Below are 22,540 nucleotides of genomic sequence, written 5' to 3'. Positions count from 1 at the left end.
TCTAAATGAAACCTTAGGACAACATTGGAGTAATAGTAAGGCAACCGACCTATTGGTTTTATGTATTTAACTAGCACGGTGATATACATATGGCTTTTTCAAAATATCGCTTACGATATGTTGCTATCTTACGTCTGCTTTATATGGGTCTATATATATCGCGGCTACGGAGTACTCCGTACAGGTCTCACATTCAAATCATGTTCAATGGAGTGGTACGCATCGCTTGTTAAGCTTTTTTTGTTAATGTTCAACTTGCTGGTAAAAAGTACAAGTGATCATGATTCTCAAAGGTCTGATATGTAAGACTCTTGTGTAATAATGTAGAATCACCTGGCCAGTTCGTGTAAGCAAGTGCTCGGGGTTACGTGACTAATTAGGAAGGCAGTTGGGAAGTCAGCCTTGAGTCACGCGCCCCTCTCCACATTGGAATGTTGTTTACGGAGCACCTTTCTCTCTTCTTCCGTATTGACAGTTTAGTTTTCAACGAACCCTACTTCTCCCAATCTCCAAAACCCTAATCCGGGATCCGTGCGGAAAAGCCGCATTCTCCACGGCAACGTAAATGGTTGAACCCATTCACAGACTTTACCTCCCGAGGTCGCTATCTGCATAGCCGATCTGATTGGAACTCACGTGGGCAGTTCCCGCCACTCCTTTGCAGGTCGAATGCGGGTACATGCGGATAAGATGCGGGTCCGGCCAGATTTGGGAAGATCACGAGAAAATCATTTTTGGAAGAAGATGAATACCGAAGAACAATTGCCCCAATTCACCCGGCACCTGCAGGTTTGTTTCCCCTCATAGCTCATTTCAGTGTATATAGCGACCACCAGGGGCTTTTAGGTCACCGCTCAGATCTCCGCCTTCTCCGTAGAATCTGAACTGTCTCTCCCAGCCCCACCTGCGGATGGGGCGGTTCATGATTTTCAGCTGCAAAAGTTTAAGTATTCTTTGTATGGTGTGCCCATACAAAAGGTACTTACTTGGGCATGATACTTCGGATTTCTTTCACCCTCGAACTAGCTAAAGGGAAAATATCATCTAAATTATACAAGGTCAACTTTGGGTGATTCAATATTAAATTGAGAGGAATGGATCTTATCAAAAAATGAGACACCAATGAGCTAAGACGTTTATTGCACATGACGGGTACTAGGAAGACAATTGCTTCGATAGATCAACTGCAGTCATCCATATAGAAACGAAATGCTTGCTTATACAGCCTTCATACTTGGTGATACGGACTTGAACAATCGTTATCATTACGATTCTACTACGTGATCTTTTTAGTGCTGCTCAATATTCTTTCAGATGTCATTAGAGATGTCTATAAATGTCTGATTAGACCTACAAACTAGAAAACTTTCCGTATACAGTTTAGAACCATCCATGTAACCAGAAGAGTTTATTCCACTGATTTTTATGCACGCGATAATAACCGTGGAACCTGAAGTCTGGTAGATAGCCAATTTTCTGCGGGCAATAAAAGCCAATGATACTACAGTCTCTAGTGGTCGCTATCCACCACGATAGCACAGCCCAACGCCCCTCAACTTCGTTTCAACATGATCCTTGTTTACTCAATAACTTCATCGAATGTCAACTTGTCAGCTCAGCATGGCTCAATCTTTCCATCTTTCTTCTCCCATAACGGGCATTAATCCCATAAAACCGAGTAATTGTTGCTCCGACCTGGCTGCGCTCGATAAGACTCCGAGGGAGTTGATCGAGGGAACACACGCAGTGAGGTCGGAGCGCAAGAAGGTGATTGTGGTGGGCGCTGGAGTTTCTGGCCTGCATGCCGCGGCTGTTCTGCACCGCCATGGCTGCGAAGTGGTGGTATTAGAAGCACGCGATCGCATTGGTGGAAGAATTTTGACAAGCCGAAAGGGTGACCATGTCCGAGATATTGGTAAGATAATGACACAAACCCGAAATCGAGGTTGAAACAGGGGGGGACTGTGCTGATAGTCAATAGGTGCCGCTTGGATGCATGAAACTTCCCAGAACAGCCTGGTGAAACTCATTCCCCAGCTATCTATCCCATATTATTATGACGATGGCGTTCCTCTATACTTCACCAGAGACGGCCGAACTGGATCCCAGTTCAAAGCTAAGAAAGTTGCAGACGAGTTCGCTGATTATTGCGAGTGGTTCTACGAAACTAACCCAGAGGCTGAGGATCGTCCAGTCCAGGAATTTGCGAGAGAATTCGTTCTCCAGCACCAGCTCATCACCGAAGATGAGCGTGAGTGGGCTCCGCAGGCTATCCGCGAGGTAGAATTGTGGATCGGCACTAGTACGGACCAAGCATCGTCCAAACATCTTTCTTACTTCATCACCGAACGCAATGTATATATGAAGGGTGGCTATGATCGGATCGTGAACTGGACTGCGGAGACGCTCCGAAGCGATCCAAACATCATTAGACTCAACCACCGCGTCGAGGACGTGGAGTGGAACGAACACGGGACGGCACCAGCTCGAATCCGGTACAAGGATGCTGCTGGAGAAGTCGGGTTCATCCAGGGCGATGCAGTTATCATGACTAGCCCACTGGGGGTCTACCACCACAACCTCATCTCGTTTAACCCGCCCTTACCGGGTGACATCCAAGAGGGCATGTCTAGGTGCAGCTACGGCGCCTTGGGCAAGGTGTTTTTCGAATTCGCCGAAGTCTTCTGGTCAAAGGAGAATGATCAGTTTGTCTTCTACCCATCTCCATCAGAGGAAACGGACACTTCAACCGGGTCATCATCATCCATGGAGTCCAACCCCAGTATAAACTCGATCGGGGAGAATGATAATATCCTAAATTACGCCACCGTGACAATCAATTTATGGATTATGACGGGCAGCAAAGAGCTGTGCGTACAGATTGCCGAACCTCTGACGCAGCGCATCGAGAACATGCAAGATCCGAAGGAGATATATCTATTTTTTGAACCGCTTTTCAAGATATTCCGCACAGAACCATACAAGGCTTTGCCTAGCCTGGTTAATGTTGAAACTACACATTGGACCCAGGACCCACTGGCTGGGTATGGGACTTACTCCGCCGACAAGGTTGGAGATGAGCCGCAGCTGCTGGTTGATGCGTTGAAAAACCACAAATCCAGTCGCTTGCAGTTCGCTGGTGAGCATTGTACTATTGTTGGCAATGGCTGCGTGCATGGTGCCTATAAGTCGGGTGAAACTGCTGCCACCAATCTGCTCGAGGGCTTTGGCATTCAATATGATGGTCTTGATGCCATCAGTTTGAAATGAGGAGACTCAGGTTGAACGATCTACTTGGTCATATTTCGGTTAATTATTAGACACAGGTTTCATTGAGTAGTTGCACTCGGAAATCTTTGTATATCCAATTCATGTCAAATAAATGAACTCAACAGGAAGTCATTGGAACATGTTCCACATCCCTTTTACTGCTTACTGATATTGACAGCGTACTGGGAGACGATGTGACTTCCATCTTTAATAAACACACCGCCTGCTAGGTCACACGCTCATGTTTTGACACCCACGCGTGGCTAACCCATCTCATAACAAACTACATTCTGATACTAGTATCTGTATCTCTCATGGTAGCTGACATCAGTCCACCAGGGAGTGTTTTTGAACCTCTTATGTCGCCACCTAGAGCAGAGAAGCCATTGTCGAGAAGCGCCCAAAGCGTGATGGATTGTTTACGACTCCATCGTGCAGGCCACCGGCTAGGATCCTGGTGGCAACGTCGACTAAGACCTGACGACTATGCACAAGTTTTACGTGCGCTGGATGCAGATGAATCCCTTCGAAACTACGTGGAAGATAAAGTAAGGTTAGTACTACTAGCTTTTTGACATCAAGAGCCAAAGGCCGGATGTGCTCAAGTGGAATAATCATAGATACGATTACGACCCCTGTCGCTGCTGCTTGACAATCCGAATGCCAAGTCCTCTCCATGATACGTTTTGCGCAAGAGTAGCCGACGAAATATCAAGACAGTTGAGGCAATACCAACAGGGCAACGGACCTCTCTCCGATTTCGCTAAGGAAGTCGAGTATCTTGCCACATCTCGAATTTTAATACCCGAAGATACACATAATGGCGAACAGACTTATTCAAGACGGGAACCAGATGCCTCGTTTGGGCACCGCCAAGCACACTATCTCGGTGTAATTGTGGAGGTGTGCTATGCACAAAAAAGCCGGCAGGTTCCCCACTTGGCGGATGAGTATATCTTAAACACTAATGGGAGTGTGAATGCGGTACTTGCCTTCGATATTGATTATAAAGGATCTAAGAGAGCAACTGTTACTATGTGGCGACCGGAGTATACAACGGTAGATGGCGTGGAGGAGTTTCGTGCGGCTACCGTTATAGAAGCACAGGTACACTCCTCTCTAGTGCGGAAAAAGAAAAGAACAAAAGAGACATACAACCGATGATCGGACGTTGACCGTCGAGTAGGCCTTCCGGACGGACTCTGGATTCCCAACCGCGGCAACTGCGCTACGACTATTCCTCAGGGACTTCGCGACGGATGAGCTCACACCAGGCCATGTGGATCTCGACCGCGAAGTTCTTATTACGTCAAAGCAGCTTTTTGATTTTCTCTCAAGCGCCGAAGCAAGGCAACAGGCACATACACAGCATCAAGGGTCAACCAATCGATTACGACCGGGCGCTCTAAAGCGTCGTCACTTTCAAACACACTTCCAGCAGCTAACATCGGAAGACGAAGGGTCTGTGGATCTGTGATGGGACGAAGAGAAAGTAAACGGGGACACCAAAGTAGCATCTATCGCCCAAGCTCCTGGCCTGGAGGCTCGAGAGTGGGCTTACTTGAAATTATGGATTCCGTATAGCTTGTGTCCACCTTGCCACTTGAATGCTAGGTTAGTTGATGCCTGGTTACAGTATGTTGTATGTAATACTAAAAGCTAGATTAATTAACTTGTTGCCGGTGCCCTAACCGCAATATTCCAAGTGCTGTTCCTGCATCACTGATGCTTGACATGACCATGCTAGACCGCTGAAATGAGATATAAAATACATGTCTAGCTCATTAACTAGACTACCACACTAACAACCCACACACGTTCTCTTTAATTCTTCAGGAGAAAGACTAAGCACGTGATTGCAGGTCGCGTGACCCACTCCGCTCCACATCTGGGCAGCAGATGAGTACCCACGGAGTAAATACATGCCCTATTCAAACCCCGCTGAAAAGAGTTTTACTTCTTTCTTTTTTCATTTTACGCGAAAGCCGCGTTGTAAAGGGGAAATTCGGTCCTTAGCCAACAACACGATATGTATTGGAAATTGGCCTTTTCCAAGTAGCTGTTATTCTTCAACTGACCATGCCCGGAGCCACAATGTGCGCAATTGCAAGAATTAGTTATGTGCAAAAGTACGAGCGCTATTAACTTGCTATTCATTAGCTGATGTCTTCTCTTCTGCAAAGATTTTGTGACACGCCACGGGGTTTTCAATGTCACACTATAAGACGAACCACGTTCTGAAGGACGACCATGGCATTAACACCCCAATTGCGTCTAACCCGAAAGTTCCTCACTACGAAGACGGGGAAATGAAAGAAACTGGCGATATAGAAAATGCTGCAGGCCAGCTCAAGGAGATTCACCAGTTCAGACAGGGTCTTCATGAGCGACACATTCAGATGATTGCCCTCGCCGGCACGGTGGGGACGGGTATTTTCCTCAGTTCGGGCCGTGCCATTGTGGAAGCTGGACCACTGGGTGCGTTCTTGGCGTACACAATTATTGGCGCTACGGTTGCGAGTGTCGTCTTCGGCGTTGGTGAAATGGGAGCCCTAGCACCTCTCAATGGCGGTGTTATTCGATACGCAGAGGTCTTCTGTGACCCCGCGCTCGCGTTCGCCAACGGATGGAACCAAGTATACTCCTACACTGTGTCGATTCCGTCGGAAATTGTCGCTGCGGCTGTTATTATCGAGTTCTGGATCACTGTCAATAACGCAATATGGATTACTGTGCTTGGTGCCCTCATGCTTTCGACCGCGTTTGTCTTTGTTCGCGTGTACGGAGAGCTCGAGTTTGGCTTTTCGATCCTCAAAATTATGCTCATCATAGGCATCAACATCATGGCTTTGGTGATTACGCTCTTCAGGCTGGGAATGTGTTTACTTTGAGTGCTAATCCATCTTGACAGGTGATTACCTGTGGAGGAGGCCCGGATAAGACGTCCATCGGATTTGCCTACTGGAAAGCCCCCTATGGCCCCTTCATCCAGTACCTGGGAGTGGGTGGGTCCCTCGGCCGATTTTTAGGATTCTGGAAAACATTCGACAACGCTCTCTTCGCTTACTCTGGTATCGAAAACTTCACCCTCGCTGCAGCCGAGACGCGAAATCCTCGTCAAGCTATTCCTATGGCCGCCAGACGTATCTTCATCCGAATTTTGCTCTTCTACGTGGTGACAATCTTCATGGTTGGTCTGGTTGTTTCATCTGCCGATCCGAATCTTCTGGGCTCGTCCGGGACAGCCTCGCAGTCCCCTTTTGTTATCGCAGCTCGCCATGCTGGTATCAAGGTCGTTCCCTCGATTATCAACGCAGTTGTTCTCACGTCAGCATGGTCCTCCGGAAACAGCAATATCTTGGGTGGTTCCAGAATCCTATACGGCATGGCGACCCAGGGCCACGCCCCTGCTGTCTTCAAGCGTATCAACCGATTTGGTATCCCTTGGGTTGCAGTCTCACTCTATGGCGTTTTCATGGCACTCGGATATATGAGTCTTTCCAGTTCGGCCAGTACGGTATTCACATGGCTGCAGAATCTTGTCTCGATCTCTACTCTAGTGAACTTGATGTGCATCTGCATTGTTTATCTTAGATTCTACTACGGATGCAAGAAGCAGGGAATCGATCGCTTCAAGGAGCTCCCGTGGGCAGCACCTTTTCAGCCATACATAACATGGATCTCCTTGATCATATACATTATTTTGTTCTTCACTGGAGGGTTTTCGACATTTATGCGGGGCCATTGGAATACTGCAACCTTTGTTTCGACTTATTTCAACCTGCCGTTCATCGTTATTGTGTATTTTGCCTACAAATTCTGGGCAAAGACGAAGATCATCCCGCTGGCGGAAATTCCAATTCGGCCTTTCATCGAAAGCTGGCACAAAAATCCGGAGCCGATGCCGAAGCCAAAGCGCGGTCTTGCGAAACTCAATATTTTGTGGTCATGATTTGCTTTTTGTTGGGGATTAAATCCTGTGATATGTTCTCCTGTATGATACCCCATTTACCATGAACCTGACGTCGAAATGAGAGCACCTTGGAACGAATACTGCCCGGTTTCAAGCTTCTTTTTTTGCGTAAGGGCGGCTATGAATTCAAAAATATTACTGAGCTAGAACTGCTCGAAGCCACTGAAGAAAGCCACTTCGTCTCCAGTGTAAAATGATTTGGCTGAAAATGAATTACTTTCCAAAAGAGCAATGATTCTTCTTGTAGAAGCTTCCGCCTCCCTAGTAATCAGCCGGGCCAGCAAGCTCACATTAACCGAAAGTGGTCGCATGTACCGAGGCGAGTGTCTTTGAAAAGATACCCGGCTCAACGACTGGTGGAACCCATCATCACTGTTTAATTGCGTGAAGATAAGTGACAACCTCAATGCTCAAAATGTTGTCACGGTGAAGTTGATCCGCAGACTCGACAATCCATGTCTGGCAATCCCTTTGAATAACTTTCCTACCTGGTTTGGGCTAGGACATCCAAATCAGCCAATCCTGGTGAATTAGAAAAAGAGCAATGTGTGGATTATCGTAAGTGTGTGCTCAAAGAGAAAGAGAAGACACCCTCATGCAGTCTAGGCGCTGGGTTGGGGATGCACTCACCCCGTCACTGATTGAGTTCAGAGTCTTTCCTGGAGCTTTGACCTCGTAAGCACTCTTCTCAAAGAGACAGACAGGTGCATTGTCGATTTTGTATTCTCCATCGTTAAGCATCGCCTTCTCATCAAAGTAATCTGCGTCCACCCATTGCAGCGGGACCCTTGTCGACGGAATGTCGTCGGTGATTTGCAGGTTTTCACTGCGCTTAATTTCAAACTCGAAGCCACTTCTCACATTGCCGGTCGCGTGTATCTTCACGCCGATATCAGGGTCTTCGTGCGACCGAACAAAGTACGCCCAGTGATTTTTGAAAGGCGACCCGTTGTAGATCAGCAACTCGACCATAAAAGTGCCAGAGGGGCCTGTAGGCGATACGGCCGGCTTGGATATAGAAGTATTCATAGCGGACGGTGGAGTAAGTTAGTAACAGTACCAGATAGAAAATCAAGCCCGATTTGGTTGGACCCAGTTTTTGCATAAGCCAGGTCTTGGCGTTCATAAAGATAAAAAGTCAGCAAAGTTATGCACATAATCAGCGTGTTTGCTTAGTTTGTAACCCAGAGACATCCGTTGGATGTTGTTTTATGACAGTTGCCTTGAGTGTCAGCGATATTTAGTACATACTCCGCGTGAACTTCACATCAGATGGGATGGGATTACGAATGTTTCGACATTTACCAACATCAGGCACATACCGCCCCATTCCTCTTCAACAACATACATGTACCGAGCCTAGCTTTTTCAAGAGGGACCACGGCATCTACAAAAATGGGTCGAAAATCTTTTGCTGGGTACATGAATTGTTCGGTAAGAGATATCGACAGCAAAGGCAAGGGACCACCTACCACGCAAGGGCGAGCCATGTATGAAGTGATTGCGACCAATAAGATATCAAGTTCATACATGGCACATCATACATGGCCTACATCATCACAACCAGTTTGTGTCGTCATATCTTACTCTTTGCATACTCTGTGGGAATCTACCTTTATAAAGCAGAGAGATCTAGGCATTGCTTACGTCCACCTCCTGAGTAAGTTCGATGGATTGAGATAGCACAACCTTCCCACGTAAGGGGGGTCATAGCCTCACACATGTTGCAAACCCGGCCGCGAAAACTACGGTCTGAAGCCAGGTCGCACACCCAGAACCAAAATAATTTCTCTTTCTCCCACTTTAATTCTTGACGGCATATCAAATTCAGAATGAAGAGCGACACTTTCAGTCACAGCAGGTCTGAGAGTCGTGTATATCCAGCACGACTCAAGAGATCGATAATCTCATGGATCAGACATCAGCCCATATTATCAGGACTCATGATATTTGGCTGCACAGTCCTCCTGATTCTGAAGTTCTGTGATTTGGATGCTTATCGCTCAGTCCAAACTGTGGATGAAGCCCTAGACACAAGTACGCGACTGCACTGTGAAATTCGGTGTGGCTCTATGCTGATGCCAGTAGAACAATCAGAAGAGGCAGAAAGGACTGCAGCGTTACATGAACTGGTTAAGAAAACCCAAAGCTACAATGCAACCACCACAAAGGTCGCTTTGGTAATGTCAAAGACACGCTCAGATGACTTGAGATGGCTTCGTGATTATCTTCAAACACAGTAAGCAAACAAGTCCCAAGGTTATAAAAGACCACACTAATTGAATGCCCATGGCCAGTATCGATAACACTCCGTTTATTTACACTATGGACAAAAAGCCCGAGACAGAACTACTCGTCGCACACTCTTCTCGCGGCCGGGAAGCCTCGGCCTATCTTTCGTTCATTGTCGACCTATACGACGAGCTTCCCGAGTACTCGATTTTCCTCCATGCCAACCCCGAACAGTGGCACAACGATCTGTTTGGCCCCCACACAAGCAGCGTTTTGCATAGCCTGCGCCGCGAAGCCGTGGATGCGATGGGATATTTGAACCTGCGCTGTACGAATAACCCAGGCTGTCCGACTCATGTCAATCCCAACAATCCCACGCAAGCAGACATTGACAAGAATGATGCGCGTGCAAATTTTCCAACTATATATAAAGACATATTTGGGGAAGATGCGCAAGTTCCGGAACACATTGGGGGTATCTGCTGTGCTCAGTTTGCGGTCAGCCGAGCACGCATCTGGCAGCGACCCAAAAGTGATTATATCCGTATGCTAAACTGGGTGAATGAAAAGAGTGTGCCGCTTGTTGATGACTACGGTGTCGGGTGGGTGTTTGAAACTTTGTGGCATGTGGTGTTCGGTATGGAGGGGATTCAGTAAGTGTCTTCTGAGAGACAGTCATTGCTTACTATGGGATACTAACGACTATGTTTTCGTTTTTAGTTGCCCTCTCTACGAGCAATGCCGGTGCGATAACTATGGATGGGTAAGTGGGAATTAACGTGACTTAAACATGGGTTCAGACTTACCTCTTCAATTAGTGTGGGCCCTTACCATCAGGCAAAACTCTCACGGCCATTGCGGCAGTATAAAAGAAGCAGCTTAATTATTGACTGGGGATAAATGCTGCAACATATCACTCTTTTTACGCGTAAGCTCAATTTGTCATTCTTTCTTTGACACAGGCTATTTTTATTCGGAGGTTTTGGGCTGGGCTGACGGAGTAAGTGGACTGTAGTTTGGCTTACGGATCTCATTGTATACACTCGTCATATCAAGCGAAATACGATCAGGGACAGCACAAACCAAGTCAGGCTCGGCTTTACTAGTCCTTATGTCCATTCTCCGACTATCTCCAGGCGGCGGTTCCTTAGTCCGATAACTCCGTGCAGGTCATGGATATATATATATATATAAACGAGGTTTACGCAACCTGTCAGACAAGAATTCAGACCATTGTTCTAACAATTTCTTTCAACATGTCCAAGAAACATATCACAAGAGTTGCCATTGTCGGAGTAGGTCTATTGCCTTATGCCCTACATTTTGCCGGTCCCACTTCGAGGAGAAATTGCTGACAATCATCAGGCCACTGGCCGCATCGGCGGAGCCTTTGCTCAGTCGCTTCTGCAAACAGGGCAGCATACAGTCACAGCTCTCACCCGCGAAGACAGCCAGTCAAAACTCCCTAATGGAGTCCGAGCCGTTCGAGTCAAGTACGACGATGAGGACTCGCTTGTCAATGCCTTGAATGGCCAACAATTCCTTGTCATTACCCTGAGCGTCCGAGCCCCCGAGGATCTTCACGCTAGGATTACCGCAGCTGCCGGAAAGGCTGGTGTTCCTTACATCATGCCAAATGCGTACGGATTCCCTCTTAGCCCTGAGGGAGTGAAAGATGGGGATGCATATGGAAAGAGCGTTCTTGAACGAATCAGTGATGCTCAAAATGGTGTCTCGTCCTCAGTGACATTATCATGCGGGTTCTGGTACGAATGGAGCCTGGCAAGCGGCGAGCAATGGTTCGGCTTCACGATCAAAGACCGAAAGGTCACGTTTTTCGACGAGGGTACTCGCATCATTAGTATCAGCACTTGGGACCAATGTGGTCGCGCTCTAGCTGCCCTCCTCAGCCTACCGGAGTCAGGATCAACCCCTGCGCTTGTCGACTTCAAGAACAAGGAAGTCCGGATCAATAGCTTCCGCGTGTCGCAACGCGATATACTCGACAGTCTGCATCGTGTCTTGGGCACTACAGACTCTGATTGGGAGATTACTCATGAGAGTGTCGCTAAGCGTCTTGCAGACGGCGCCGACGAGTTGTCTAAGGGAATTTTCACGGGGTTCGCTAAGATGCTTTATGGTGGTGTATTTTCGCCAGCCAACAAGGAAGGTGATTTTGCAGGGATAATGGAGTTGGCAAATGATACACTGAGGTTACCTAAGGAGGACTTGGATGAAGCGACTCAGAGGGCGGTCGATATGGTGGCTGCAGGATGGACTCCTTTCAGTGAGAACTAATCTCAGCCATGTTCCTATCCAGATCACTTCTTGCTGAGATATATAACTAAGCTTGCCACACCGTAGAAATGTGATTTATTATAAATACCTGTCATAGTACACTCCGTCCCGCACAACCTTGGAAGCTCAATCCAATGACGTCATTATAAGGCTGTTTTCTTATCGATAATCTAATCGTCATCTCCCACGATTCCCAAAACTCATTCTTCTCATCCGATACTAATACTAATTCTATAGGAAAGATGTCCGAGAAGATCAAAGATGCAGTGCTTGCCGAGGTCAAGAGCAGTCAAGCAATTGCCCATGACGTGATCACGTCTGGCGCCTACTTGTATCCATTCAAGGTAAGTAACTATGCCTGTCAGCTCTTAAAGGGGCGCTTCCCGATCATCTCTAATTGCAATAAATATCTTCTCAGGGAATTGTCTACTTCGCAGCCCACAAAGACCTCTGGCGCCCTTTTATCTCTCGCGCTGGCCGGACTATCACACTGGGAGTAGGCGTCACGACCGTCATGTTCTTCTTCACGTACGTGCCGCAGATGGCCATCATGGCCTTCACCAGTGGCCCGCTCGCTGCTATTTCCGCAGCGATTCTCGTTCTCGGCGAAAGTTCCGCCATAACAAGCGTCCTCTCCCGTTCATTTCTCATCGAAGATGCCCTGATCGACACGTTCGATGGCACCCTAGTCGCGCGTGACCAGGAGCCACTTGTAGCACAAGGACGCCAGATGAAGCCCCGTTCGGGAGGGAGAGATGCGATGGCTAGACTGGGTAAGATTTTCACGCGGCCTCTCGCGCGGCTGAACCCCCGGGCGCTGCTGCGATCATTGCTCTACCTGCCCCTGAACCTCATTCCTGTGGTCGGAACAGTGTTGTATATCTTCATGCAGGGGAAAAGAGCAGGACCGATACTTCATGCCAGGTATTTTCAGCTCAAGGGTTGGGATTCTACAATGCGAGAGGAATGGGTGAAGAAAAACCAGGGCGCATACACTGGGTGCGTAAACTCCATCTTTCTTCCTACCATCCATTCGAATGCTGACTGCTCATCAGACTTGGAATTGCGGCCTTTGTTTTGGAAATGGTACCATTTGCCTCGATCGCATTTTCATTCACGAATACTGTTGGCGCAGCTCTCTGGGCTGCGGATTTGGAGAAGGCAACTAAGTAGCCAGTTGACCATATGCAGCAGACTCAACTGCCCTTGAAATATTTCAAGCCCAGAAGTGGATTCAGTTATGGCACTCTTTAATTAAATCTGTATATGATAAGATCAATTGATTCTATAATTCCAAGGCTGTGAAAGACTTCGTCAAAGCTAAAAAGTTGGTTCCGGGGAGGCGTATCCACGGTTGTACCGAAGCTTGGCATAACTTCATCTAGAGAGGTATGTATACCCGACCACATACAGGAATCAATACGTGAGAAAGAGTAAACTGGAGGTCTAGTTATTTGACATCGTGGGGGTGGGGTTATGGTGGGGATTGTGGTGGGTCAAATGTGAATAGCTTCAAATGATCCCTTAGGAGGAAAGAATGACGGAAAAACGGTGGTAAGGCGAGTGTATACGTGGCAGAATAATCTCAATAATCTCTCTAACTCTCTAAAATGACAATAGTCCAAAAAACACAATCTTGTGGACATAGCTGAGTAGGCAGAACAAAACAAACAAGACAAACGTTTTTCGCCCGAAAAACAATGGGCTGGTGGCATCACGTGATCAACTTGTAACATGCATGGAAAAGGAGGAAAGAAAACAAAAGGGCCCCAGAGGTTCTTCACAACAGCTAGCCTAGGGATAGTTTCCTCATTGGCATAAGACGCGCCTCGCTCAGTGTATGAGACATCAGAGAGCCAACTTTTTAGGGTAGGCTCCCTGCCGTCAGCCCGTAACTCACAGTTTTTCAACGCGGGGTTGGGGGTTACAATATCTGCCTTAAGCTTTCCATCTATACTCACTTTTTTATCGTTCCTTCCTCAGGGCTCTTGCCTTGGCAGTACCTTCCTGCCTGTTTGAGCCCGAGTGGTGCCTTCCAATAGTTGTCCAGTTGCACGTCATGGCCTACTGCAATCCGCAATTATCTCCACAATCCTCCCAATCCTCCTCGTGGTCCTCTTTGATGCTCAAAGCATCTTCAATAAACTGGACCAAGGATTTCAAAAATACCTTGTCTCGTGGGACATAATGTGCCCCCTCGAAAAAGCACAAAGCTGTATTTGTGCTTGAATCACGCAGTCTCAGCGATTCAGATTCATCGACTATTACGTCCAGGCTAGCAATAGCAAGGAATATCGGCGTCTCAATTTTGGGACTGTAAAAGTCGTTGTAAAGAGGATCTTTCAATGCAAACCCACAAACCGCAACCACAAACTTCAAAGGGGGGTGGTCCGTCTAAGGGAAAGAAAGTCAGCCATGCTACCACCTGGGCATGTTCCAGGCCAACTATATTTCCCCCAGCTTACATTAAATTGGAAATTGCCGATGGAGTGTCTTTTCTCCAAAAGAGAAGCAATTATAGCACCCGCTGCAGCACCCGAGGAGAACCCCATGACCCCGAGGAATGGGCCATTCTTCTCAAGATAGCGGAAGATATCATCGACAGACTGTTCAAGGCCCCGGATACGGCCAGTCATAGATTCGCCATGTCCCCATGTCCACAGCTCATTGCTCTCCCGGGGTTGATCGAGTTTCATAGGCCACGTGCCTGAAGGATAGTGAAACTCGACCACGTCAACGGGCTTTGAATTTGCATCTTGCTGCAGAGCGTTGAGAACAGCATCTCTTACTTGAGGCTTCAGGAATCTGGTCTTGCATTGGAGCACATGTCCGGACTGGGCGTAGCCTATGAGAAGAGGTGAATGAGTCAGATTCATACTTCAAAGCTCTATATGATATTTTGTAGAAACTAGCGGTATGTTACCATGTAGCATTAGGATTTTTGGACATGATGACACAGCCGATTGGGATGTTGGATTCATAATGTTGATAAATGGGTAGACTTGTATTGGAATGTGGGAGTTGTCCTTGTATCTTTTCGTGCCTTTTAATATCAGAGCAGTTATCCAACTTATAAACAAATGTAGGCTTGAGACTCTAATGGAGCATTTGGCAGGGTGGGTTACACAACATTAGTACATGTAGCTACATGACGTTGAATTTACTTAAACGTACATAAAAATTGAAATTGATCTTCTAACCAGTCGAGGGGAAAAACACAGAGGAGATAGCCAACGACAATATGACTTGTTGTTTGTTGCCTTGATAGTGTGACAGTACTACACGCGAGTGATCTTCTATCATTCGTCATATTAAGATTTGACAGCAATATACAGTACGCAAAAGATGATGTAATTCAGCAGATATGCAATTCTCTACAAACTAGGAAATAATCGGACTGACGACTTTGAGTAATAACAATATGAACCTTTCTATGGGGTTGGCCATCCCGTTGAGCAGGCTTTTGGCCTGGGTTCATCCTCTATTTCGCCATGTATCCACCTCAGTGTTCGACAAGATTAATTGATGCTAGATTGTAAGTAAGGTCTTGGTCTCATGACATGACTTAAGGAATGATGGCCCATTTGAGCCTTGTTTGCAGTTAGGTTTAAGCTCAAATGATTCTAGTTGAGGGCTTGGTATGTAGAATGCCTAATCTAGTAATGTGTTTTTGTCTGAAGTCATGTAGAAAACATTTCGGGCTTAAGATAGGCAAGGAGATTTAAAGCCAGGATCCTAGGGTAACACAATATGCAAGCTTGTCTACGTTCGTACTAGCCTCGGCGAATAAAATCTAGGAAGCGCTGGCTATGTATGTACTTGGACGGATATTTTTGAATTCCTAAAATTTTAGGTTTATCTTATGACCATTTTGCTGCTAAAGTTCATTTCTGAATCTTATTCGAAAGTTCACTTAGTTCACATTTCTCGATCTTCTCTGAGCCGTTCAATCCCACCTATCCTCGATCCACCGGACTTGCTAGCCCCGGTTTAGGACGTGCGCTTGTCCGGTAGGTGCTATTCCAGAACCTTCTCAAATTCAACAAAACAAAGATCATCCGGTAACGCCAAGTTCGCGAACTTCTCACGAGGAAAGGGCGATGTCTCGCCCGTTTCTTTGTATCCACGACGCGAATACCACGAGATAAGTTGCTGGCGATTCGAAAGGGCATTTAATCCCAGCGTGGTAACACCCCAAGTCCTCTGGGAATAGTCTTCAGCGTAAGCCAAGACTTGTCTCCCAACGCCGCCGCGCTGTTGGCTTGTATCGACGGCAAGCATAAAAAGATGAGCGTGGTTTATGTCGCGTTTGGAAGTCCCGATTGAGCCGACGAGCGTATTTTCATCGTCGGTGGCCATCAAAAAGACACTGTCCGGCTTGGTGATCATGGCCAAGATCTCTTGGACATCCAGGCGAAAGCTTGCCGAGAGGCCTAGATCATCGGTCCAGCCTTTTCTGCTGTCCTCGGCGCGGAACGCAGATTCCACCAACTGCTGGAGTCGAGGCGCGTCCGCTTCGGTCGCGACACGGAAATTAAGGTCGTTCATTTTGGGCTGGAGAGATGTCCAAGACGATCAATGTTCATTCATAATCCGTGAATCCTACCTGGACATTTTGGTGTTTATGTACTTGGTTAGTCTGAAATCAAGCCATGTAGCAGGGCGCGACTTTGGCGGAAAATCCCGCATAGGGCGCCCGATTGAGTATGTTGTAGACCGTGTCCTATTGGGTGTTGTGGTCTTTCGTGTAATAATATCTTCATCTCCGCACTTCCTTAAGTGTGCAAAATAGATTTGGTAATTCCTTTATAGAAAGATTGATAGAGTAAGATGCGTCTACAATGGTGTGTATAGTGATGCTGACGTCATCTGTCAGATTGGCCTAGGCGGGGACATACAAACGCTCGGACCACGTCATCTTATCTTGGAACGTGTCTCTCTCAAGACAGTGCCATATCACAAGCCTCCACTATGGCGACGGCAGCGGTATTCGGCTGCACAGGAGCTGTAGGGTCTCAAATTCTGGCTACCCTTCTCTCATCGGACGCATTTTCCAAAGTGAAGACCATCTCCAGAAGACTCCCGAATGCGCAGGCCGATAAGCTCGAAGCACTCGAGGAAAACGATACCTCAAAATGGGGAGACATGATCTCGTCTCTGTCCCCCAAGCCATCAGTGGTCTTTAACGCGGTCGGAACTACCAAAGCAACAGCAGGCAGCATCCAGAACCAGTGGAAGATCGACCATGATTTATGCGTGGAGAACGCTCGAGCAGCTAAGGAGGCGGGCGTGAAGACGTACGTTTTCATTTCCAGCGGAGGCACGAGAAGCCTTCTCTGGGGCTGGGTCCCATACTCGAAAATGAAGGTTGGCGTCGAGGATGCCATCATGGAGTTTAACTTTGAGAATGCTATCGTTCTGAGACCCGGGATGATTATTGGGAGGGAGAAGTCGAAGTCTTTTCTTCTAGAGAAGTTTGTGGAAGGCCTTCAGAAGCTTGGCCAGGGTATCCAGGACAAAGTTGGTATGGTTATGCTGATCACGCGAATGTTGACGAAGATTCAGAGCTAACTGGCGCGAGCAGGTCAAGATCAAACTACTATTGGTAGAGCAGCTGTAGCAGCTGCTCGTTTGGTTGAAGAGGGCAAAGCCCCGTCGAGCTATTGGACTCTGGAACAGGCTGATATTGTTAGGCTCGGCAGAGATGAGTGGAAGGAGTAAGACGTGTTATAGTTCGAGTATAGTGCTTTTCTAATGTAAGAATTATCTGTGTGCAAAGAGGAATGTAAGAAGCAAATAAAAAATCATAAATGACAAACATCACCTATTTATGTACATCGTCGTCAGGTTTCATGTACATCAGGCACTGGCCGAGAAATGAATATTGACATGGTATCAGTAATCATCGACAAGTAAAAACAAACATCACATGAAGGTAGTATATATTAAAGAATAAGAAGGGAGTGAGAGAAAGACCGAAGGCTGAGAAAGCCAATAACGCCGGGATGGAGACATCAAGGCCAGTGCCATGAGGATGGAGCCGAGAAAGCCCGAGGAGTCGGGATGCCTAGGCTAGGGCGCCACATAAGGATTCAGGCGGAACGATCTTTTTCGATTATGAAAAAAAGTCCGATAATCATGCCCGATAAACCGACTCTGCTGGGGAGGATTGGGGAGTTGACCGCGAGAGTCGATTTGTACGTATGCGTATGAACAAGCAATCACATCTTGAGATCACCGACATAACCGAGGAATTCCCTCTGATCATCGCAAATGCGCGCATACTCCAAGAGAAGTCGGTATGTATATATCTCCATGTCCTCCCGGCGCAGGACCTTCTCGCCCCAAGCTTTCCCAGCGAGCGCAATTTTACGGGCAACCTTGTCACGGCCGCCGAGGAAATATGCCATAATTCCATAAATGTCAAGGTAAGTGGTATCCATGGGGACGAAGTGTACCCACGGAATCAGTCGCGAGTCGTGCCACTCTTTGTAGATAGTAGCTTTGATAGGGAGGGAAGTGGACAACATGAATCCGCGGTACCGTCCACTGAAGGAGTTCCCGTCAAGATCGGGCAGATACTTGAAGTTGTACATATCCTTCATTGCCATTCCAGGCGCGACCTCGAAATATGGATCAAGATACGGGCACGTCGGGTCCGATTCATTATAAGGCGTGCAAACCAGGTGGTTGAAGCCTGTGTCAGTATGCTCCGAGAGAAGCTGCGGGATGAACCCGTCGCCCTTCAACTTGTAATCGGCATAGTTTGGGAGTCTGAAGTTGATGCCGTGGCTTTGGTTCTTCTCGGCCTGAGCCACTGATGTCGCGTTCATCATCGACATGAATCGGTGTCGCTGGAAGCCCGTCCAGTTGGGCTCTCGAGCCCGGCCGCCAGTAGCAGCACCTCGCCACATAGCCTTATTCATTTTCGATGCCCAAGGGCCACCGTGCTCCTTCTCCCCGCCGGAATAATGGTCGTTCTGGGCCCAGTACATCGCCGGGGGAAGAAGAATCTCATTGTTCATGGGAAGCTTGGACCCGCCGAACAATGGCATCAGCTTGTGCGAAGTTGAAACAGAGATGGGCTCAAGGAAGGTTCCATGCAATACCTGCATCTCTGGGCGCACGCATGGGTCCTTTGTCAATGTGAAGTTTGATACATAACCGTGGTATGACATTCTCTCGAAATTGTCGTATTCCCAAGGAGGAGTACTGAAATCAACCTTGGCCAGGGTGCTGGTGCGTGCAGGGCTTCCAGGTGGGCAGCCAACCCGAGCCATCTCCCAGTAACCTCCCTCGCCCGGAATTGCAAATCCAGGATCATAAGGTTCCAGGTCTTCGTTATCCCAATCGGTCAAAGACATGTATTCGGGGATAACACGGCTCGGTTTCGTCATCACGCGATTTGCCTGCTCCTTCTGAATGTACTCATTGATTTCCTCCCAGGGCACAACGAGCCGAGTTTCATCCATGACATTGATTGGCATATCGAGATCGGGGAGTCCGTCCTCCAATTTCGCGACCAGATCATACCACGAGTCCATCCAATTTCTCGGCTCATCGGTTTTCAATATCGCGGTTTTGTTGCGGATAGTGATACGGGTCGGGATGCTTCTAGCTTGTCGACGCAATTCCTTCGGGTCGAGAGCCCAGTACGGAGTCAGGTCGTGATAGATCTGATCGAAGAATTCTTCAATAATCAATGAATCCTTAGACTTTGCAAACTGGTACCATTCTCCAAAACCAGGAGGCGGATGTCTCCCACGCCGCGCTCGATATTGGTCTGCGGCAGTTTGAAGGTCGTGCGCTTGTGTTCCGAGGAGTTCGTGGAGATCGGTCTTTGCGGTATCGATCAGAGCATCGATGGGGTGACTGCTATTGTATCCATCCCCGGCGTAGAAGATTGGCGACACTAAGGGGGCATCATGGCTGGGCAAGAGCCAGATAAGGGCGAGGATAAAGAAGACTGCGAGCACCGCGACTCGGCCTGCGCGCGAATTGAATGTTGTCATCATATGTGGCATCCTGAACGCGGACATTCTCTCAATAATCGTTGCTTGAGTATGCATGAAGTTTGTTCGTGATAATCGCAAGCTGGCAGCTCGATCCGATCATACCGCCCCTAGGATTAATATCCGGTGGCGGGGTACCTCGTCGTGATGATTAGGGTTTATGGTCTAACGAAAGGGGCGCATGGGTATAGGAAGTTCACCCATTCATATTCAAAAGGGTCATTGATCAGAACGAGGAGAAGAAGAGAGAAGCGCAAGACAGGGAGTCAAGAGAAAGTAGATTCAAGCTCGCTATCTGACGGGAAACACAGCCATACTTGTCTAACCGGAATAGGAATCCTCATCAAAGAAAGTCTGAGCGTTGTGGGTCACTTCCAGGGTTGGAGGGATCCATCTGGTCACTTTTAAGATAGAGATCGTCCACTGTGCCCCGTGTCCAGTGGGGACCACGTTGTCTGCAACCCTTATTTGATCTCATTTGGTATTATTTGGTCTTATTTCATCTTATACCGATATGCTATGCAAAAGATATGGCAATATAAAGCACAGCATATTCCTAGCTAGACATGAAATATCAATCTAAATTATAGTACTGAACCAATTGAATTTGCCCGGTGGTTGGACCTACGGCTAGATGACCTCATAGAGTTTATCGGTGCAGATAAACTCGGTTTCCGGTTTTCCATTTTTTTTCTTCGTTGGAAATGCTATGCAGTCGTCATTTTCCCCTTCGATGCTTCCATGGTTCATTCAAAAGTCAATACACAAGAAGGTTGCACCGACCTAACGGCTCACGGGTCAAAGAAGACCTGTCTGCCTCAGGCAATAGGTTTATGGCCTGAGGCAGAATTTGTTTGCCCCTAAATCCTCTAAACTGCTTCGGGTATAGCGCCATTTGAGTGACATTTCTCACTAGCCCTATAATTTAGTAAAATTACCCAATTCGATCAGGTGTTGCGATGTCATCTTCTCTCCGAGCCGGTATTGCTGCCAACAGCCAATGGATGTCCACCATGTGAATGTCAGATCCATTTCAAGGGACCAGGTGGCAGATATTTCGAATTCGGAGTTCAAAAACTGCTAGATATTATTGTCGGGATCTAGCAGCGTTCCTTGGGTACATAAATTGTGAATTACTTACAAAGACATTTTGAATAGTTTATGAGTAACATGTTGATAGCAGCCAGCTGATCTCCTAGGCAAAATTTTCAATCTCAACCCACATACTTCCGTTACTTTACAGTGGCACATTGGATAATGGGTATTTGATGGTTTGAGCCGGGGCTGAAAATAGGCAGCGGCAGCCCCTGCCTGGAGTCTCTACCTCACCGCCTCTATGTCCCTTCTACACCCTACAAATCTCCCCAATGATCCTTGTCTCTTCGTCAAGTCTCTCATCGAGAAAGGGAAATGGAAGCACTAGAATCGCACAGCCAGGAAAGCCAGCAGAACCAACACGGCCACCTCATCCAAGACTATGACGAGCAGTCGAGCTCCGTATCCGATTCTTCAACCAGCGATGTTGAAAATTGGTACCCTGGTGACGGTGTTTGTCCGCCTGAGGATCACTTCCAGGCATGTCACCAAGCCAGTCTACACCCCTGGAGCCAAGCAGCATCCAGGTATGATGGAACATCGAAGTCCCTAGACATGCATTTGCAGGCAATTCTAGGTCTGCTAAAGCACGTTCCTGATTTCTTCCACCATCCCCCCGAGAACGTCGCCTTGACAGGTGGAAAAAAGTTCCCGCTCGTCCTACGGTCGTCCTTGCATATTAAAACTACGGATAGCCCCGACTGCTGCCAACAATGGAAGCCTATTGATTATCTCCAATTTCTTGGGTTCCCGCGGCCTTCTGTCTACAAATTGATTGAATAACCAGTATGCAATGTCACGCTTGCATCACAGGAGTTGCGACCCACATATTTCACAAGCATCATGTTGGCTCGGTCGTATATTCTATCTTCTCGCTGTGTTGAAATTATGCAGTCTGCTGGCAAGGATTGTGCCCTTCTTCATAAGAATGGTGATTCAATGACTGACGAACTTCTGGGAAGTCGTCACACAAGGTCGTTGGGTAGCTCGAGTGAAGAGAGGACAAGCTAACTCGTACTTCTATACGAAGGGATGAAAAATCGCGGGGCAATATTCGAGAAATGATGAAAATATTCCCGTCCGATCTTTTAGTATTGTCACTGCTCGAATTTCCCAAGACGAAATTATCCGACTTTCAACTTAAATGGATCGGTAAAACCATGGAATGGTGGGCCGGTCAAGAGAAACCAGAAACCCTGGCAGAGTTGCGTTGGCTTTATGCCAACACTTCAGACTCAGATATTACAAACAAGACACTTCTGCTTCTGCTCTTGACGTTGGAGGACCAGTAGCTTTACAAGGTATTACCGAGTCGCATCACAAGGGTGTTCAATTGAGTCCAACTATCGGTCAGTTCAAGAAGTGGTAAACATGAGCTAAAACTAATAGTATATAGAAGAATACAGCTTCGGTCTACCTTCGGATCAACCGATTCAGTCAACTGTTTCAATTGAGCGGAACGAATTCCTAGAGATCCTCTATTCCTGCGAACCGGCTATTGAGAAAAACACACTTGGCCAAACTGTGGACCATGGAATGCGCTCCATAGCTCCTATTCTCCGCGAAGCAGCCATTCCTCCTGCTGTGAAGATGATTTGTCCTTGGTATGGCGGGCCTAGCGTGGAGGTCACTTTCAAATCGATGTGTCCTTGAAATTCTG

The 22,540-nt window shown here is 47.4% G+C and overlaps 12 protein-coding genes across 12 annotated transcripts; 8 read left to right on the top strand and 4 right to left on the bottom strand.

Annotated features, from left to right (window-relative positions):
- Positions 1–1,620: 1,620 nt before the first annotated feature.
- LCP9604111_1902 (flavin monoamine oxidase family protein) lies at positions 1,621–3,270 on the top strand (the record flags this gene model as incomplete). Its single annotated transcript, XM_039069320.1, has 2 exons — positions 1,621–1,915; positions 1,982–3,270. 2 exons carry the CDS (start codon positions 1,621–1,623, stop codon positions 3,268–3,270), a joined length of 1,584 nt encoding a protein of 527 aa, XP_038932029.1.
- A 1,035-nt stretch (positions 3,271–4,305) lies between these two features.
- On the top strand, positions 4,306–4,747 carry LCP9604111_1901 (uncharacterized protein; the record flags this gene model as incomplete). Its single annotated transcript, XM_039069319.1, has 2 exons — positions 4,306–4,377; positions 4,457–4,747. 2 exons carry the CDS (start codon positions 4,306–4,308, stop codon positions 4,745–4,747), a joined length of 363 nt encoding a protein of 120 aa, XP_038932028.1.
- Positions 4,748–5,389: 642 nt separating this feature from the next.
- On the top strand, positions 5,390–7,222 carry LCP9604111_1900 (uncharacterized protein; the record flags this gene model as incomplete). Its single annotated transcript, XM_039069318.1, has 4 exons — positions 5,390–5,399; positions 5,454–5,458; positions 5,514–6,122; positions 6,182–7,222. The coding sequence occupies 4 exons, from the start codon at positions 5,390–5,392 to the stop codon at positions 7,220–7,222; spliced, it is 1,665 nt and encodes a 554-aa protein (XP_038932027.1).
- Positions 7,223–7,612: 390 nt separating this feature from the next.
- On the bottom strand, positions 7,613–8,272 carry LCP9604111_1899 (uncharacterized protein; the record flags this gene model as incomplete). The annotated part of the gene is made up of 2 exons (XM_039069315.1): positions 7,613–7,741; positions 7,874–8,272. 2 exons carry the CDS (start codon positions 8,270–8,272, stop codon positions 7,613–7,615), a joined length of 528 nt encoding a protein of 175 aa, XP_038932026.1.
- Positions 8,273–9,186: 914 nt separating this feature from the next.
- Positions 9,187–10,344, top strand: LCP9604111_1898 (DUF3431 domain-containing protein; the record flags this gene model as incomplete). The annotated part of the gene is made up of 5 exons (XM_039069314.1): positions 9,187–9,280; positions 9,332–9,482; positions 9,541–10,128; positions 10,196–10,238; positions 10,294–10,344. 5 exons carry the CDS (start codon positions 9,187–9,189, stop codon positions 10,342–10,344), a joined length of 927 nt encoding a protein of 308 aa, XP_038932025.1.
- Positions 10,345–10,731: 387 nt separating this feature from the next.
- Positions 10,732–12,946, top strand: LCP9604111_1897 (uncharacterized protein; the record flags this gene model as incomplete). Its single annotated transcript, XM_039069313.1, has 5 exons — positions 10,732–10,770; positions 10,841–11,762; positions 12,011–12,117; positions 12,192–12,772; positions 12,829–12,946. The coding sequence occupies 5 exons, from the start codon at positions 10,732–10,734 to the stop codon at positions 12,944–12,946; spliced, it is 1,767 nt and encodes a 588-aa protein (XP_038932024.1).
- An 891-nt stretch (positions 12,947–13,837) lies between these two features.
- On the bottom strand, positions 13,838–14,754 carry LCP9604111_1896 (uncharacterized protein; the record flags this gene model as incomplete). Its single annotated transcript, XM_039069312.1, has 3 exons — positions 13,838–14,167; positions 14,239–14,618; positions 14,697–14,754. 3 exons carry the CDS (start codon positions 14,752–14,754, stop codon positions 13,838–13,840), a joined length of 768 nt encoding a protein of 255 aa, XP_038932023.1.
- Positions 14,755–15,790: 1,036 nt separating this feature from the next.
- Positions 15,791–16,321, bottom strand: LCP9604111_1895 (GNAT family N-acetyltransferase; the record flags this gene model as incomplete). Its single annotated transcript, XM_039069311.1, has 1 exon — positions 15,791–16,321. The coding sequence occupies one exon, from the start codon at positions 16,319–16,321 to the stop codon at positions 15,791–15,793; it is 531 nt and encodes a 176-aa protein (XP_038932022.1).
- Positions 16,322–16,744: 423 nt separating this feature from the next.
- On the top strand, positions 16,745–17,494 carry LCP9604111_1894 (uncharacterized protein; the record flags this gene model as incomplete). The annotated part of the gene is made up of 2 exons (XM_039069310.1): positions 16,745–17,297; positions 17,358–17,494. The coding sequence occupies 2 exons, from the start codon at positions 16,745–16,747 to the stop codon at positions 17,492–17,494; spliced, it is 690 nt and encodes a 229-aa protein (XP_038932021.1).
- A 500-nt stretch (positions 17,495–17,994) lies between these two features.
- On the bottom strand, positions 17,995–19,785 carry LCP9604111_1893 (CAZyme family GT90; the record flags this gene model as incomplete). Its single annotated transcript, XM_039069309.1, has 1 exon — positions 17,995–19,785. The coding sequence occupies one exon, from the start codon at positions 19,783–19,785 to the stop codon at positions 17,995–17,997; it is 1,791 nt and encodes a 596-aa protein (XP_038932020.1).
- A 1,410-nt stretch (positions 19,786–21,195) lies between these two features.
- On the top strand, positions 21,196–21,663 carry LCP9604111_1892 (uncharacterized protein; the record flags this gene model as incomplete). The annotated part of the gene is made up of 1 exon (XM_039069308.1): positions 21,196–21,663. The coding sequence occupies one exon, from the start codon at positions 21,196–21,198 to the stop codon at positions 21,661–21,663; it is 468 nt and encodes a 155-aa protein (XP_038932019.1).
- Positions 21,664–22,024: 361 nt separating this feature from the next.
- On the top strand, positions 22,025–22,533 carry LCP9604111_1891 (uncharacterized protein; the record flags this gene model as incomplete). Its single annotated transcript, XM_039069307.1, has 3 exons — positions 22,025–22,032; positions 22,120–22,229; positions 22,277–22,533. 3 exons carry the CDS (start codon positions 22,025–22,027, stop codon positions 22,531–22,533), a joined length of 375 nt encoding a protein of 124 aa, XP_038932018.1.
- Between the last annotated feature and the right edge of the window lie 7 nt (positions 22,534–22,540).

Source organism: Penicillium roqueforti (assembly GCF_015533775.1).
Source record: "Penicillium roqueforti strain LCP96 04111 chromosome Unknown scaffold_02, whole genome shotgun sequence".
Lineage (NCBI taxonomy): Eukaryota > Fungi > Ascomycota > Eurotiomycetes > Eurotiales > Aspergillaceae > Penicillium > Penicillium roqueforti.
This window is presented reverse-complemented; position numbering and strand designations above follow the sequence as displayed.